This window comes from Coregonus clupeaformis, chromosome 17 (assembly GCF_020615455.1).
Source record: "Coregonus clupeaformis isolate EN_2021a chromosome 17, ASM2061545v1, whole genome shotgun sequence".
Taxonomy (NCBI): Eukaryota; Metazoa; Chordata; class Actinopteri; order Salmoniformes; family Salmonidae; genus Coregonus; species Coregonus clupeaformis.
The window spans coordinates 34,741,751-34,755,859 of NC_059208.1; the positions used below are offsets into that span (position 1 = coordinate 34,741,751).

General features: G+C 42.6%; 1 protein-coding gene and 2 pseudogenes across 1 annotated transcript; 2 read left to right on the plus strand and 1 right to left on the minus strand.

The window, feature by feature from the left end:
• Nucleotides 1-1,243: 1,243 nt before the first annotated feature.
• Nucleotides 1,244-2,680, plus strand: LOC121585747 (annotated as a pseudogene).
• Nucleotides 2,681-2,737: 57 nt separating this feature from the next.
• On the plus strand, nucleotides 2,738-3,429 carry LOC121585748 (annotated as a pseudogene).
• Nucleotides 3,430-5,978: 2,549 nt separating this feature from the next.
• s100s (S100 calcium binding protein S) lies at nucleotides 5,979-8,370 on the minus strand. Its single transcript, XM_041901863.1, has 4 exons — nucleotides 8,267-8,370; nucleotides 6,887-6,935; nucleotides 6,387-6,540; nucleotides 5,979-6,193 (listed from the first exon to the last, which is right to left on the minus strand). The coding sequence occupies exons 2-4, from the start codon at nucleotides 6,898-6,900 to the stop codon at nucleotides 5,987-5,989; spliced, it is 375 nt and encodes a 124-aa protein (XP_041757797.1). The 5' UTR covers nucleotides 6,901-6,935; nucleotides 8,267-8,370; the 3' UTR covers nucleotides 5,979-5,986.
• Between the last annotated feature and the right edge of the window lie 5,739 nt (nucleotides 8,371-14,109).

The following is a 14,109-nucleotide window of genomic DNA, read 5'->3' on the forward strand; positions in this document are numbered from 1 at the left end:
TTGAGTATCATTCTACACATTGGCTATTATTCTAATGAGCACCGGCCCCATTCAAGACCAAATTTGGTTGGACCGGACCAATTCTGTACCAGTCATAGACGTCTGTTTCACAGGTTTGGACAGCACAGTAAAGCACAATAGAGTTCAGTTCAGTACAGTACAATACAGTAAATTATACTGCACTCTACTCTAGTGTGCTCTACTGTACTGTCATGCTTGAGCTGACAGTTCCATGGGAGGAGAGGTTGGAGGAAGCCAACGAGGGGAAACTGTTAAAGTACCAGGCCCTTGTGGATGAATGTACTGACTAGGGATCGAAGGCCAACTGTCTACCAGTGGAGGTTGGGGCAAGAGGCTTCCCAGGCCAGTCTTTGTGGAGGGCACTAACTATCCTTGGAGTAAAGGGAGCACAGAGGAAGAAGATCTGCCACACAGCTGGGCATGAAGCAGAGAGGGCATCACAATGGATGTGGCTGAATAGGGAGGAGCAGTGGTTAAGCCAACCTGGCTCAGATCGGGCCTGATTAACCCGATCAGCGCACCCTTCGGAAGGTGCAGTGAGCAGTGCTGAAACACTTAATGAAGAGGGGGGGACCTCACCTGAGGATGAGCCAGGAGCAGCACAACCACTGTTTGCAGGTAAATTCCACAACTGAATGTTCAGTGACAACCAGGAACAGACTGGTTGGCAAGAAAGATTGGTGACAGCTGGAAAGACAGATGACAGCTGGGGAAGACCAGCATCGGGGAGCAGAAGCCTGGCTAGCCAAAGCACGCTCTCGTGACGGAGCACCCCACAAGCATTGCTATGGAACGATTTATATAGAGATACCCCCTGAGGCACCCGAAAAGGGGGAGGATGAGCGGCTCACTGGCCAGACACAGATGACGACGTTGCATGAACAACGGGCAACAAGAGAGGACATGGACTCTAGAACATGCAGTTGTGGAAAAGTGCTTAAAAACGAGAGAGCGCTGAAAATCCACTGCACCAAAATGGGCTGTTCAGCGAGCCAACAACAGGCAACACGCACAAGGCAAGACGGAGGAGGAACCAAACCAGGACTCAAACCACAGTATTGGGAGCTTCCAAGAGCCGGTCAAGGGAAGCACAGACAGCACAGAGAGGTTAGGTGGACCGAGGCCTATCAGAAAGCAGTCAACAGCTGGAAGGAAACAGAGGCTACATTGACCTAAGAGAGCTGACAAGAACAGCTGGACACAGTTCGACACCAACACAGACATGGTGCTGGAGATTACCCTTGCCAGGAGCGCAGAAAGGAAGTTAGAAGCCCTCACTGCGATCGTGTACAACATGGGACAGCAGAGGTTTGGGATCCATGCCATAAAAGCGGCACGTACAGTAAAACAACTGAGCAAGCAAGAGAGGGAGATAGCGGCAGTAAGAGGAGACCTGAAGAGACTAAAGAAGAGGTACAGAGCAGCAGAGGAAGAGGAGAGAGCAGAGCTAGAAGAACTAAGAGACACCCTAAGACAACTATGCAGTCTGAAGCGAGCAGAAAACCACAGCAGGAATAGGAGGGAGAGAGCCCTTAAAAGGACGGAATTTACATCTAACCCCTACAGGTTCACAACCAAGCTGTTAGGGGACAAGAGGAGCGGAAGACTGCAATACCTGAAGGAGATGGTGGAAGACCACCTGAAGAAAATGAATAGCAACCCACTCCGAGACCAGGATCTTGGAGAATGTAGCAAGCTTCTTAAACCCCCTGAACCGCAGGTGGAATTCGACATAGCAGAACCCAGGCTGATAGAAGCGAAAGGCATCATCAGGAAGGTTCGTGCAGGATCATCACCAGGACCAAGAGGGATCCCATACCAGGTCTATAAGAACTGCCCAAGGTTAACAAAAAGGCTCTGGAAGCTGTTGAGAGTTGTGTGGAAGAAGGAAAGAATGCCGGAGGGATGAAATACGGCAGAGGGATGTGTCATCCGGTTGAAGGTGGAATCCACACCGATCTCTCAGTTTCGCACCATATCTCTTTTTACGTGGAGGGAAATATTTTTTGGGCAATAATAGCAAGAAGGATGACAAACTTCATGCTGGAAAACAAGTACCTGGATACATCAGTGCAGAAGGGAGGAATCCCGGGAATATCAGGGTGTCTTGAACACACTGGAGCACTAACACAGATACTTAGTGAGGCGAAAGAGAACAAAGGGAACCTAGTTGTCCTGTGGCTTGATCTTACCAATACATACGGCTCCAAACCACACAAACTGGACACTTTGACAATGCAGAAATACCATGTGCCAGACAAGATTCAGAAGCTCCTACAAGACTACTTTGACGAGTTCAGCATGAGATTTACCGTCAGAGACTACACCACCGATTGGCAGAGGCTGGAGATGGATATTGTACAACTGGTGACAATCCCCGTGATCATCTCTTTGTCAAGTCAGCTGAAAGACCAAGCAGAGGATAAATCATGAAGTCCAATGTACGACAACCACCAATGCAGGCTTTCATGGAGCGCGATCAGCAATAGAAGGAAGATGGATGCTTGAAGATCTGCAAAGACTCATCATGTGAGCTAGGATGACCTTCAAACCCAGCAAATCACGAAGCCTGGTATTAAAAAAAGGCAAAGTGTATGACAGTACCTGGTTCAACGTGGAAGGGCAGTGCATTCCAACGCTGACAGAAAAACCAGTCTAAAGCCTTTGGAAATGGTTTGACGACTCACTTGAAATCCCATTGAGACCGGTAGAGGCTATGGCAAGGAAGATCAGTGGCTCCCTTAGAAGATGGCTTGGAGTGCCCCAATGCAGCATTAACCTCTACATCAGGGGGACAAAGTTACAACTGCCATTCCGAGGCATGACTGAGGAGTACCAAGTGACCAAAGCAAGGCAGGTCATGCAGAGATTAGAAAGTAAGGACTGCTGGGATTGAGGTTCGCACTGGGAGGAAGTGGTCAGCAACATCAGCAGTGAAGGAGGCAGAGGGCCTTGGCTGTCAAGTGTCCTAGTAGGGAGCAAGCAACCGGGATAGACGGGACCTTGTGTAGACAGAGATAAGGCACATGGCGGAGGAGGGAAGGCAAACGAGCAGTTGGGATGAGGCAGCAGGGCAATTGGACACGCTGGGAAGGAGCCAGAGAGAGGAAGATAACATGGGCCGACATCCGGATGATGGAGGCGAGCAAAATAAAGTTCCTTCTCCTCAGTGTGCACGATGTACTACCAAGCCCAACAAACCAAGACCCAAACTGCACGTTGTTTGGAAAACCAGCCAACCTCGAGCACATACTATCATCCTGCAGGAAGGCACTGTCAAATGGAAGGTACAGGTGGAGACACGACAAGGTCCTGACAGCAATAACATCCCAGCTGGAAGAGGAACTCAGAAAGACCAGTCTTCATCCGTTTTGTCAGGAGCAGGGAAAAATCATCTGGCACCCATGAAAGTAGCATAAGACTAAAATTGAGCTTTTTGGCCATCAAGGAAAATGTCTGGCCCAAACCCATCACTGGTGGCAGCATCATGCTGTAGGGATGTTTTTCATCGGCAGGGACTTGGAAACTGATCAGAATTGAAGGAATGATGGATGGCGCTAAATACAGGGAAATTCTTGAGGGAAACCTGTTTCAGTCTTCCAGAGATTTGAGACTGGGACCTTCCAGCAGGACAATGACCCTAAGCATACTGCTAAAGCAACACTCGAGTGGTTTAAGGGGAAACATTTAAATGTCTTGGAATGGCCTAGTCAAAGCCCAGACCTCAATCCAATTGAGAATCTGTGGTATGACTTAAAGATTGCTGTACACCAGCGGAACCCATCCAACTTGAAGGAGCTGGAGCAGTTTTGCCTTGAAGAATGGGCTTATAGAGACATACCCCGAGTGACGCAGTGGCGCTGTGCCACTAGAGATCCTGGTTCGAATCCAGGCTCTGTCGTAGCCGGCCGCGACCGGGAGACCCATGGGGCGGCGCACAATTGGCCCAGCGTCGTCCAGGGTAGGGGAGGGAATGGCCGGCAGGGATGTAGCTCAGTTGGTAGAGCATGGCGTTTGCAACGCCAGGGTTGTGGGTTCGATTCCCATGGAATATGAAAGTATGAAAAAAATGAAAAAATAAATAAAAAATAAAATAAATAAAAAATAAAAAAATGTATGCACTAACTGTAAGTCGCTCTGGATAAGAGCGTCTGCTAAATGAGACTAAAATGTAAATGTAATACCCCAAGAGACTTGCAGCTGTAATTGCTGCAAAAGGTGGCTCTACAAAGTATTGACTTTGGGGGGGGGGGGTGAATAGTTATGCATGCTCAAGTTTTCAGTTTTTTTGTCTTATTTCATGTTTGTATCACAAGAAAAAATATTTTGCATCTTCAAAGTGGTAGGCATGTTGTGTAAATCAAATGATACAAACCCCCCAAAAATCCATTTTAATTCCAGGTTGTAAGGCAACAAAATAGGAAAAATGCCAAGGGGGGTGAATACTTTCGCAAGCCACTGTAATTGCTGTGCATCACTATCGTGCTAGGAAGGTTCACCGTTTTTGACACAGAAAAGACCAAGCAATGTTGATTGATAGCTGGTTAAATGTCATGTTTAATGTTTGGAAGAACACATTGGTAATTACCAAAAACAGATTACAAAATATGTGCAAAGAAAAAGGTAAATTATATTCAAATGTTCAACATAATAAATATCTGAAATATTGATTGAATAGGTTATATCTATAATATCTATATCTATGATATATCATTTTTATGTTCATGAGACTCCGAGTATCACCATGTTGTGCTTTAGGCCCCCGATCTGACTCCATTGGTGGTAGTGTGTTACAATATCATCCACTGAAATAATTAATATTTTCAATTAAATCCACCCTGAATATGCAACCAAAGCATTTAGAGAACACAACTGAACTCACACATACTACCCTGTATACCAGGGGTAGGCAACTAGATTCAGCCGGGGGCCGATTTTTGTCGGAGAGGATGGTTGGGGTGTTGGAAATAATTATAATAATCTGTACACTGCAAATACATAATAAATATCTGAAATATTGATTGAATAGGTTATATCTATAATATCTATATCTATGATATATCATTTTTATGTTCATGAGACTCCGAGTATCACCATGTTGTGCTTTAGGCCCCCGATCTGACTCCATTGGTGGTAGTGTGTTACAATATCATCCACTGAAATAATTAATATTTTCAATTAAATCCACCCTGAATATGCAACCAAAGCATTTAGAGAACACAACTGAACTCACACATACTACCCTGTATACCAGGGGTAGGCAACTAGATTCAGCCGGGGGCCGATTTTTGTCGGAGAGGATGGTTGGGGTGTTGGAAATAATTATAATAATCTGCACACTGCAAATTGACCACAACTAAGCCCAAAAAGATATTGTATTTGAAAATAACAATCATTTCATACATTGATTACAGTGAGACACGATCCCATATAAAAAAACATATTTGTGGGAATACTTGGGAACAGATTTCCTAAGATGTTAGTTTTTTTGCTGAATTCCAGGTGATTTGACCAAAAACAAAAATCACCAGAAAATATTTATCTTTCACAATAAACTTTTTTGGGGGCAAAAAAAATCACTCGCATGCCAGTTTTGACCCACAGGGCACCTGTTGCCGAATCCTGCTGTATACAGTGCCACTCATGCATTTGAGGACACAAATCAAATCAAATTGTATTGATCACATACACATATTTAGCAGATGTTATTGCGGGTGTAGCGAAAAGAGTAACTGACTAGTTGCAGAGGGAACACACTGCATCAGCGAAACCTTACTTACTTTAACACAGTGAAGTTCCCTTAGCCTTGTTTCACACATTTCAGTTGCACTGTTTAGAAATTGCATAAGATGACCATACAACCATCGATTGTACCCTTTCACTGTTGCTCCACAGTTCATTGCCCCTTCCCATCCATCTCCCCCTTCCCTCCTCCCAGTCCCTCCCCCCTCCTCCCATCTTTCCTTCATTCTTTCTTCTCCTCTGTCGTTGTCTCCTTTTTCTCAAAGGGTGTGTGGACGAGTTTCTCAGGCTTGTATTCCATGAAGAAGTCGTTGCAAGCCACCGTTAAGGCTCCCATCAGGATGATGAACTCTGTGAAGTCCACCTCGCCGTCGCTGTTGGCGTCCAGATCAGTCATCACCTTCTCAACCCCTTCTCCATCGCGGGCGTTCTGGATTAGAAGAGGGAGAGGGGGGAGGGGACGGGAGGTTAGTGTATGTATGCGTCTGTGTGCGTATTCTATTCAATACATTTATTTTGTCTGCCTGTGTGTGTTTGTGTGTGTGTGTTTTCGTGTGTGTATGTGTGTATGTATGTTTGCGTGTGTGTCTCTGTCTCCCTCTCAGTGTGTACACTCCTCTTACCCCTAGGTAACTCCCCAGCTCCTCTGTTAATAGCTCTCTCAGCTCTCCTCGGCTCAGAGTGTACTTATCCCCCTCCTTCCCCGAGTACTTGTGGAAGGTTTTGATCAGCATCTGCATGGCATTCTCCAGGTTGGAAGAGGGTTCCTTGGACATACTGGAGGGAAGGGCAGAGGGCAGAGGTCAGATACTATGACAGGATGCACGCTCCATCCCAGCCGCATGTGCGGTCACATGACGAACATGGGTGTGAAGCCTCCACCAAGACAGAGTGAAACATACATGCCGGACGGAAGAATATCAGTAAACTAGAGGAGGTGTCCCAATTCTAGGCCTAGGTTACTATATGCAAAGTTTAAATTACAGGCCACAAATGAGCTATTCCTTCTCGACATACAGTGGCCACTGGACAGTGTTTTGTTACCTTAATTGGTTTGACATGTGAAAGATGTGAGGGATAAGAGATGAAGAGACGGCTTTTGAAAAGCAACAGTCTTACACACATTGTGTCCGGCATCTTGGAATCTTCTTGAGTTGGTTTCGCTGGAGAGACTGTGCACACACAGACACAGATAGGTCATTGTCAAGGACACTGACTCACATAGTAGTTAGGGTGAAAAGCCTTCAACATGGTTAGAGTGAACACACCAAGAATTTCGTCACTTCTCTTGACATTATACATATTTTTCCAATTCTAACATTGTGAGAGGGTCCATTTTCTATCTTTCTCAGTTGACAGACTTGTAAGCTGCTTGTTAAGAAAAGATAACGTCACTGAGGTAACTTGAGATGGAGGTCTCAGGGTTTCACAATTATATTGATCATGTAACAGTGACAGAAGGAAACCGCAAGTAAAACACAAAACTGTTAGAACGCAAATAAACCACCTGGCAATCACAAACAGGAGCTCAGGCCAGGTGATCCGGTAACCCGAGGTACACATGAACACATAGACACGCACACACGCACGCAGACACACACACAGAAACACATGCACGCATGCACACCCACACGCACACACACGCGCACACACACACACGCACACACACTACAATCTGGCTCTATCCATTCCAAAAGCTGAAAAATATTCCTTTGCAGATGTTCACTGTGTGCTCAATATCATTTTAATGGGAGATGGACTAAATAATCTACTGAGGAATTCTAATTTTAATCAAAAAACTGCAGCATAGATAGAATAGTTGTTTATCTGTCACTTGGGTACTAAAGAAAGAGAGAGTTAAGGTCAGTGAAGAGGACAGAAGAGAAGAGGACAAAAGAGAAGAAAATAGATCAGTAAAGAAAACACCACAGCTGACTGGAATGTCTATAGAGGTCAGCTGCCTCATTGACGACAGAAGACAATGAGAAACCATGGCTACCAAACTGTTGACAGCAATATATTATTGAGCCATGGAATTATTGCAGAAAAATGCTTCTCCAACACATTCCTCTGAAAGTACATTTATTTTCACCCTTTTAACAATTTCTCATTTAGACAGTTGACTATTTTGTCTTAAAATGAAGATATTTCAAATATTACTATTGAAGGAAAAAGTTAACTTACCGTCTGAGCATTAGATAGAAAAAATAACTTTTCTTCACAGGTTCTGGTCCGTCCAACTAAAACTTTTTAAACCTCATTAACAACAGGCAAACCAATTGTAGTTTGAGGAGATGAGCTCAACTTATTGCCCCATAAGTCTTATTGCTCTGGATACCAAGGTGCCCGCCGCCCTGGGTATCTTACCGTGAAAAATACCAGAGTTCCACTATTCACAAGGTACATATAAAAACATTGTTAAGCTGATCCCAGAAAACATTTATCAGTTACAGAGAAGGAGAAAGGAGGAGGCCACAACTTTCCTCTAACCTATCCATCTTACCTGATGGAGTGCTGATGGAGGGCTTCCTTTGTCTTTGGTGAAGATGGATAGAGAGATAGAGCCAAGGAAAGACGGATGAGGAGAGAGTCGGACAGCGGCTTAAATATCACCTGTCCCCTCCTCCCCTCTCCCTCCCACCTTCGTACCACCATCCCTGCGTCTATTTCTCTCTCGCTCTTTCCTCTCCCCCCTCCCTTCGTCCTCTCCCTCTCTTCTCAGGTGCTTACACATGCAGACAGGGTGCTTAACCTCAGCACACAACAGTACCATCAGGATAGATCAGAAAACAGGCTTGCGTGTTAGCATCAAAGTATTTTGTTTTATTATGGGCCGTTACACAGTGGTTACATAAATACTATTAGCGTAGCTTAGTGAAAATGATACAGCATTGCGGGTGAAGGTGTAACATTGGCATAGTGGTTCATTTGAAGTGCCTCTGTGGAGAACTTGCGTGCAACAGCATATTGTGTTGTGGTGGGATGGTCTACCTGTAAACACTCTACTTCTGTCTATTTAGTATAGTATACCACTGGAAAAGAGACCATCTCCTGGAAACTGTTATCTTGCACAAATCAGATTTGGGTTCAATTCGATTTTAATTAAGCCAATTCACAAAATTGCTGTTGACTTTCGGTGAGGATTTTGTTGGAATGGACCCAAACCCTGGTACAAAGCCTACTAATGTAGCCTATAAAGTGGCAGAGTTCTTAGAATGTAGCTCAGTTGGTAGAGCATGTCGTTTGCAACGCCAAGGTTGTGGATTCGTTTCCCACGGGGGACTAGTATAAAAAGAAAAAAAATGATGCACTCACTAACTGTAAGTCGCTCTGGATAAGAGCGTCTGCTAAATTACTAAAATGTAAAATGTAAATACATAGGGGTAGGGCACAGTGTGATAAGTCACATTTGATCAATTAGCTATAGTGTCAGCCTATTTGCGTTTAGGTTCAGTGTCAGTTTCATCATCCTTGAGTGGACACAATTCTAACACAGGTGTGCATAGTGGTGTTTAGACTGTGGGTAACTGCAGGAGGGTACACAGCAAGCTCATGAATACAGTACAAGGTGCTAGTATATGAGGCCTATGCACATAGCCGCGGGAAGAAGTTTGGAGGTCTATAGCCTATCGGTCCACTAATACAGGACTTTTGTGAAAAAACTTTTAAAACGACATGTATTTGAGTGTTTACCAGCATTTGTAACTTGAGTCTGATAATTATCTGTACAAAACAGTTAATCTGATAATACTTGTGGAATATACAAATACTTGGATGATATATGTTTGCAAATGCAACTTATTTCTATGTGAAAACTGAAATGGTCTATTTATTCCTTTTCCATTTTAGTAGATGCTCTTATCCAGAGCAAATTATAGTAGTGAGTGCATACATTTTCATACTTTTTCGTACTGGTCCCCCATGGAAATCAAACCCACAACCCTAGCATTGCAAGCGCCATGCTCTACCAACTGAGCCACATGATCACATCACATCATCACAAACCACTTAATGACTCAATGTATTCAATTAATGTATTCTGCATTGTTTTTCTTCATGGTGATGGAAAGTCTACAGGTTCAAACCTAGATGACCAGCCTAAGTACAATACAGTAATGTACATTTACATGAAGTGGTTTGTAAGGATGGCAAATTAACAATGCACAAAACGTGGTTGTTTTCCATGTTATTTGATCAAGAAAAATATTTAATTTGATGTGGATGTTTTGTGTCTTTACCCATAACTTTGCACCTTTTGATGTAAATGTTTGAGGACAGGGTTTTGTTCTTTCTGGATTCCATTAGAATGACAATCGCAGAGAAAGGGAAAGGGCAACAACTCTTACAATTCCAACTATTGAATCCTGCAAGACACTGTTCTTAATTTTACATTTTTTTGCCAAAGCAGAGATGCAGATTTTTTTTTGCCTGCACTACAGATGTCTATATTGGTCAAAAAAAATAAAAATAATAATAATAATATTTTTTTTATTCCGATGTTGCAGCACCCTCAGCACCTCTACTTCCCGCGGCAATGCCTATGCACATGCTGTAGCACTACCAGGAGATGTTAGCATGATGCTAACTGCAGAGGGTGCTAGTGAGTGGCATGGTTTTTCACCACAGGAGGTTGGTGGCACCTTAATTGGGGAGAATGGGCTCGTGGTAATAGCTGGAGCAGAATACGTGGAATGGTATTAAATACATCAAAAACATGGTTTCCATGTGTTTGATGCCATTTCCAATCACTCTGTTCCAGACATTATTATGAGCCGTCCTCCCCTCAGCAGCCTCCACTGTTTTTCACATAATCAAGATCGGACAACCGTAAAGTAATGTTGTGTGTCACTGTAAAATACATTGGTTTCCTTGGCAAAGAATATTACAGTACAAAATATGCTCTTTAATTAGGTTTAGTTGAAAAAAGCATGATGAGTAAAGAATGCCAGATGAGCCTTTGCTTTCCTAAGTTTAAATGAATCATGCAAGCAGTGCAGCCTGAGCATTGCGCAGAGCGCAAGAGTGTAGTAAAATGCTTGGATAAGCAAAGGGAAGACTATTTACAAGTGTCAAAGTGTGACATTTTGACCTCATTACATGTTGTTCTCACTAGTAGATGTTACAACCTCTCTATTTCACTGAAGGGTTTGAAGCTCAACCTGTCATAATAAACAAACTATGTATTTATACAATGCCTTCAGAAAGTAGTCACACCCCTTGACTTTTTCCACATTTTGTTGTGTTACAGCCTGAATTTAAAATGGATTCAATTGAGATTTTGTGTCACTGGCCTACAGACAATACCACATAACGTCAAAGTGGAATTATGTTTTTACACATTTTTACAAATTAATTAAAAATGAAAAGCTGAAATGTCTTGAGTCAATAAGTATTCAACCCCTTTGTTATGGCAAGTCTAAATAACTTCAGGAGTGAAAATGTGCTTAACAAGTCACATAATAAGTTGCATGGACCTCATCTCTGTACCCCATACATACAATTATCTGTAAGGTCCCTCAGTCGAGCAGTGAATTTCAAACACATATTCAACCACAGAGACCAGGGAGGTTTTCCAATATCTTGCAAAGAAGGGCACCTATTGGTAGATGGGTCAAAAACAGAACAGAAATTGAATATCCCTTTGAGCATGGTGAAATTATGAATTACAATTTGGATGGTGTATCAATACACCCAATCACTACAAAGATACAGGCATCCTTCCTAACTCAGTTGCCGGAGAGGAAGGAAACCACTCAGGGATTTCACCATGAGGCCTATGGTGACTTTAAAATGTAATGGCTGTGATAGGAGAAAACTAAGGATGGATCAACAACATTGCAGTTACTCCACAATACTAACCTAAATTACAGAGTGAAAAGAAGGAAGCCTTTACAGAATAAAAAATATTCCAAAACATGCATCCTGTTTTCAATAAGGCACTAAAGTAAAACTGCAAAAAATGTGGCAAAGAAATTAACTTTATGTCATGAAAACAAAGCGTTATGTTTGAGCCAAATCCAACACAACACATCACTGAGTACCACTCTTCATATTTTCAAGCATGGTGGTGGCTGCCTCATGTTATGGGTATGCTTGTCATCGGCAAGGACTAGGGAGTTCTTTAGGATAAAAAGAAAAGGAATAGAGCTAAGCACAGGCAAAATCCTAAAGGAAAATCTGCTTCAGTCTGCTTTGCAAAAGACACTGGGAGACAAATTCACCAGCAGGACAATAACCTAAAACACAAGGCCAAATATACACTGGAGTTGCTTACCAAGACGACATTGAATGTTCCTGAGTGGCCTAGATACAGTTTGGACTAAAATGGCTGTCTAACAATGATCAACAACCAACTTGACAGAGCTTGAAGAATCAAAAAATAAATAATGTGCAAATATTGTACAATCCAGGTGCGCAAAGGTCTTAGAGACTTACCCAGAAAGACTCACAGCTGTAATTGCTACCAAAGTTGATTCTAACATGTATTGACTCAGGGGTGTGAATACTTATATAAATGAGATTTCTGTATTTCATTTTCAATAAATTTGCTAACATTTCTAAAAACATGTTTTCACTTTGTCATTATGGGGTATTGTGTGTAGATGGGTGAGGATTTTTTTTTTTCAATTGATTTTGAATTCAGGCTGTAACACAACAAAATGTGGAATAAGTCAAGGGGTATGAATACTTTGTGAAGGCACCTTATATCTCCATGTCCTGGTCGGTGGTGCTATGTGGTGGCATGCATGATGCACATTAGCTTTGACTAATGGTTGCATTATTAATGATGTGACAATTTACTATTGTCTGTGTACATGCTGTCAACAACATGCTGTCAACAACAAGATGGCCGAGTACCTGTTTGACAAGCACACCCTGGGAGGCCAGAGCTAAACCATGTCCAGGCTACAGCCTGGCTTTTCTGCTCTATCCTGCTGCCTTTGCATCTATAAGGAGGAGAGAGTGTTGAACTGGTACAGAGCAATACAGCTGTTAAATTTGACAACCCTGTACTAGGTTTGGGAGGCAAGGCATGTTGTGAAACTAATTAGTAAAAAGATCACAAAAGTATTGCTGTGGAGTAATGGATGTTGTATCAGTTTATGCTGGTTTGCTTACTGAGCAGCTCAATGCCCAACACAAGGGCCCCGTGTAGCTCAGTTGGTAGAGCATGGCGCTTGCAACGCCAGGGTTGTGGGTTCGTTTCCCACGGGGGGCCAGTATGAAAAAATGTATGCACTCACTAACTGTAAGTCACTCTGGATAAGAGCGTCTGCTAAATGACTAAAATGTAAATGTACATCTGACAAATAATGACTAGTGGGTAAATAACCTGTGTGTTGGGCTGTACAGTACAACCCCTGTGTTCCCTTAAAGTATGTGTTCAGGGTTTCCAGATTTCTCTGAAATATGACCTATAATTAATTACAATATCAGTTAAATAGTTTTCCTTCCCAGAAATGGAAATAAAGTACATTTAAAAAGCAGCTTTTCTGTGTTTGAGTGGTGTGGGCATATTACTGATTGTTAAAGATATTCATAAAAAGTCATGCAAAAACGGCCAGCTTTCTGCCACTCCCTTCTGGCTAGTTTAGTCAGGCAGCTGAAGATAATTGGCCAGCTCAGCCATTGAGCCAATGTGACTCACGTTAAATGAGGAAATGTATGCTTTGGCCACAAATACTCATTTATGCTTTGGCCACAAAACGAGAATAGGGTGAGTCAACAACATTATTTGGGTATGAGTTTTTAAAAGTGAGATTTTCACTGGACAGTTATATTAAGGCTTCCAAAACTCGTTAGTGGTCCAAATCAGAACATACATACTAAAAGAGTATCATATTACATGCAAGTCATACAATACAAGCCATTAGAATGGCTGGAGTAATAATAGTTATAATATGAAATAATAGTAGCTGTTTATCAATAAAGTTTAGTAATATTATATAGTAAATAATAGTCATATGCTGTGTAACACTACTGGGTTAAAGGGTAAAGCAGTTTCCAGACCTGGGTTCAAATACTATTTGAAATCATTTACCAAGGTTGCCTGGCTTAATGGACCAATAGAATAGTCCAAAAACTGCAAACCCTGCCCATCTAGCACTCCAGGTAGGCTAGAGCAAACACTGAAAGTATTTAAACGATTTCAAATAGTATTTGAACCCAGGTCTGACAGTTCGTTGGAACTCAGGATCTTCAGATGAGTCACAGATAGCTATCAGTAATCAAGTAACTCTTGTGTTGGTTTATGTCCAAGGATGTGGCCACTAAGTCAATGGTTTTAAGCCATGGCCAAGTCAATGGTTTTAGGCACTGGGAAATAGTTGCAGGTCAAACAGGGTT